Source organism: Perkinsus marinus, assembly GCF_000006405.1.
Source record: "Perkinsus marinus ATCC 50983 genomic scaffold scf_1104296968406, whole genome shotgun sequence".
Lineage (NCBI taxonomy): Eukaryota > Perkinsozoa > Perkinsida > Perkinsidae > Perkinsus > Perkinsus marinus.
In genome coordinates, this window is record NW_003203164.1 from 1 (window position 1) to 1,088 (window position 1,088).

Below are 1,088 nucleotides of genomic sequence, written 5' to 3' on the forward strand. Positions count from 1 at the left end.
ACCAGGGACGGTAAAGACGGGGCTTGAGCACACCAACTTTCTTACCTTGCGCGTTGACGTAAGGTAGAGACTCCTCAACAACACTAGCGCCAGAACCCAAAATAACAATTGCTGCCTCAGCGTCCTTCGGGCCGGACCATTGGAAGAGATCATAGTGACGACCAGTAACAGCGCCAACACGGTCCATCTCCTCCTTCACAATTTGAGGAGTCTTATCGTAGAAAGCGTTGGAAGCCTCGAACTGTTGGAAATAAACATCGGGATTCTCGTTGGTACCGCGGACATAAGGGCGAGTAGGATTGAGGGCTCTTGCACGATGAGCATTCAGTGCCTTCATATCGATCATCCTTCGCATCTGATTGTAAGGTAAAGTGTCGACCTTCTGAATGCAATGGGAAAGACGGAAACCATCAAAGAAACTGACGAAAGGAACTCTGGCTCTGAGAGTAGCCAAGTGAGATACCAGAGCCATATCATGGCACTCCTGGACAGTATCGGCGTCAATCATAGCGAAACCGGTCTGACGAACGGCCATGACATCCTGATGATCACCAAAAATGGATAAGGCCTGACCAGAAACAGCACGTGCGGCCACATGCATAACACAGGGGAGGAGTTCACCAGCTATCTTGTACTGTACAAGTTGTACATATTAGGCACCATAAGGAGGAGACCTTGACTGGCCGTATAGGTCGTGGCCGAAGAACCGGCCGCTAAGGCACCGTGGAGGGCACCGGCAGCACCGGCTTCAGACTGCATCTGAGTTATCTTGGGGATATCACCGAACACATTCTTCACACCGAGCGCTGACCACTGCTCAGCAAGCTCAGCAGCAGGGGACGAGGGGGTAATAGGGTAAATGTAGGCGGTTTCCATCATAGCATAAGACACATGGCACACAGCAGTGCAACCATCCATAGTCTGCCATTCACCACCACTAGGAGAAGCCTTACCGGCGAAATGTCGGGGTAAGGAGGCAGCAAGAGCGTTTCGCGACGCTCCAAGAGCACCCTTGGTAACGACACTCAAACACGGAGAAGTATGATTCAATGTCGAGAGCATACAACAAAAACTCAAAAAATAGAAAA

General features: G+C 50.6%; 2 protein-coding genes across 2 annotated transcripts; both read right to left on the reverse strand.

Moving 5' to 3' along the window:
- Nucleotides 1-45: 45 nt before the first annotated feature.
- On the reverse strand, nt 46-568 carry Pmar_PMAR027322 (conserved hypothetical protein; the record flags this gene model as incomplete). Its single annotated transcript, XM_002768409.1, has 1 exon — nt 46-568. A coding segment is annotated over one exon (523 nt), but the record flags the coding sequence as incomplete, so codon positions are not given.
- A 92-nt stretch (nt 569-660) lies between these two features.
- Pmar_PMAR027323 (pyruvate-flavodoxin oxidoreductase, putative) lies at nt 661-1,062 on the reverse strand (the record flags this gene model as incomplete). Its single annotated transcript, XM_002768410.1, has 1 exon — nt 661-1,062. A coding segment is annotated over one exon (402 nt), but the record flags the coding sequence as incomplete, so codon positions are not given.
- Between the last annotated feature and the right edge of the window lie 26 nt (nt 1,063-1,088).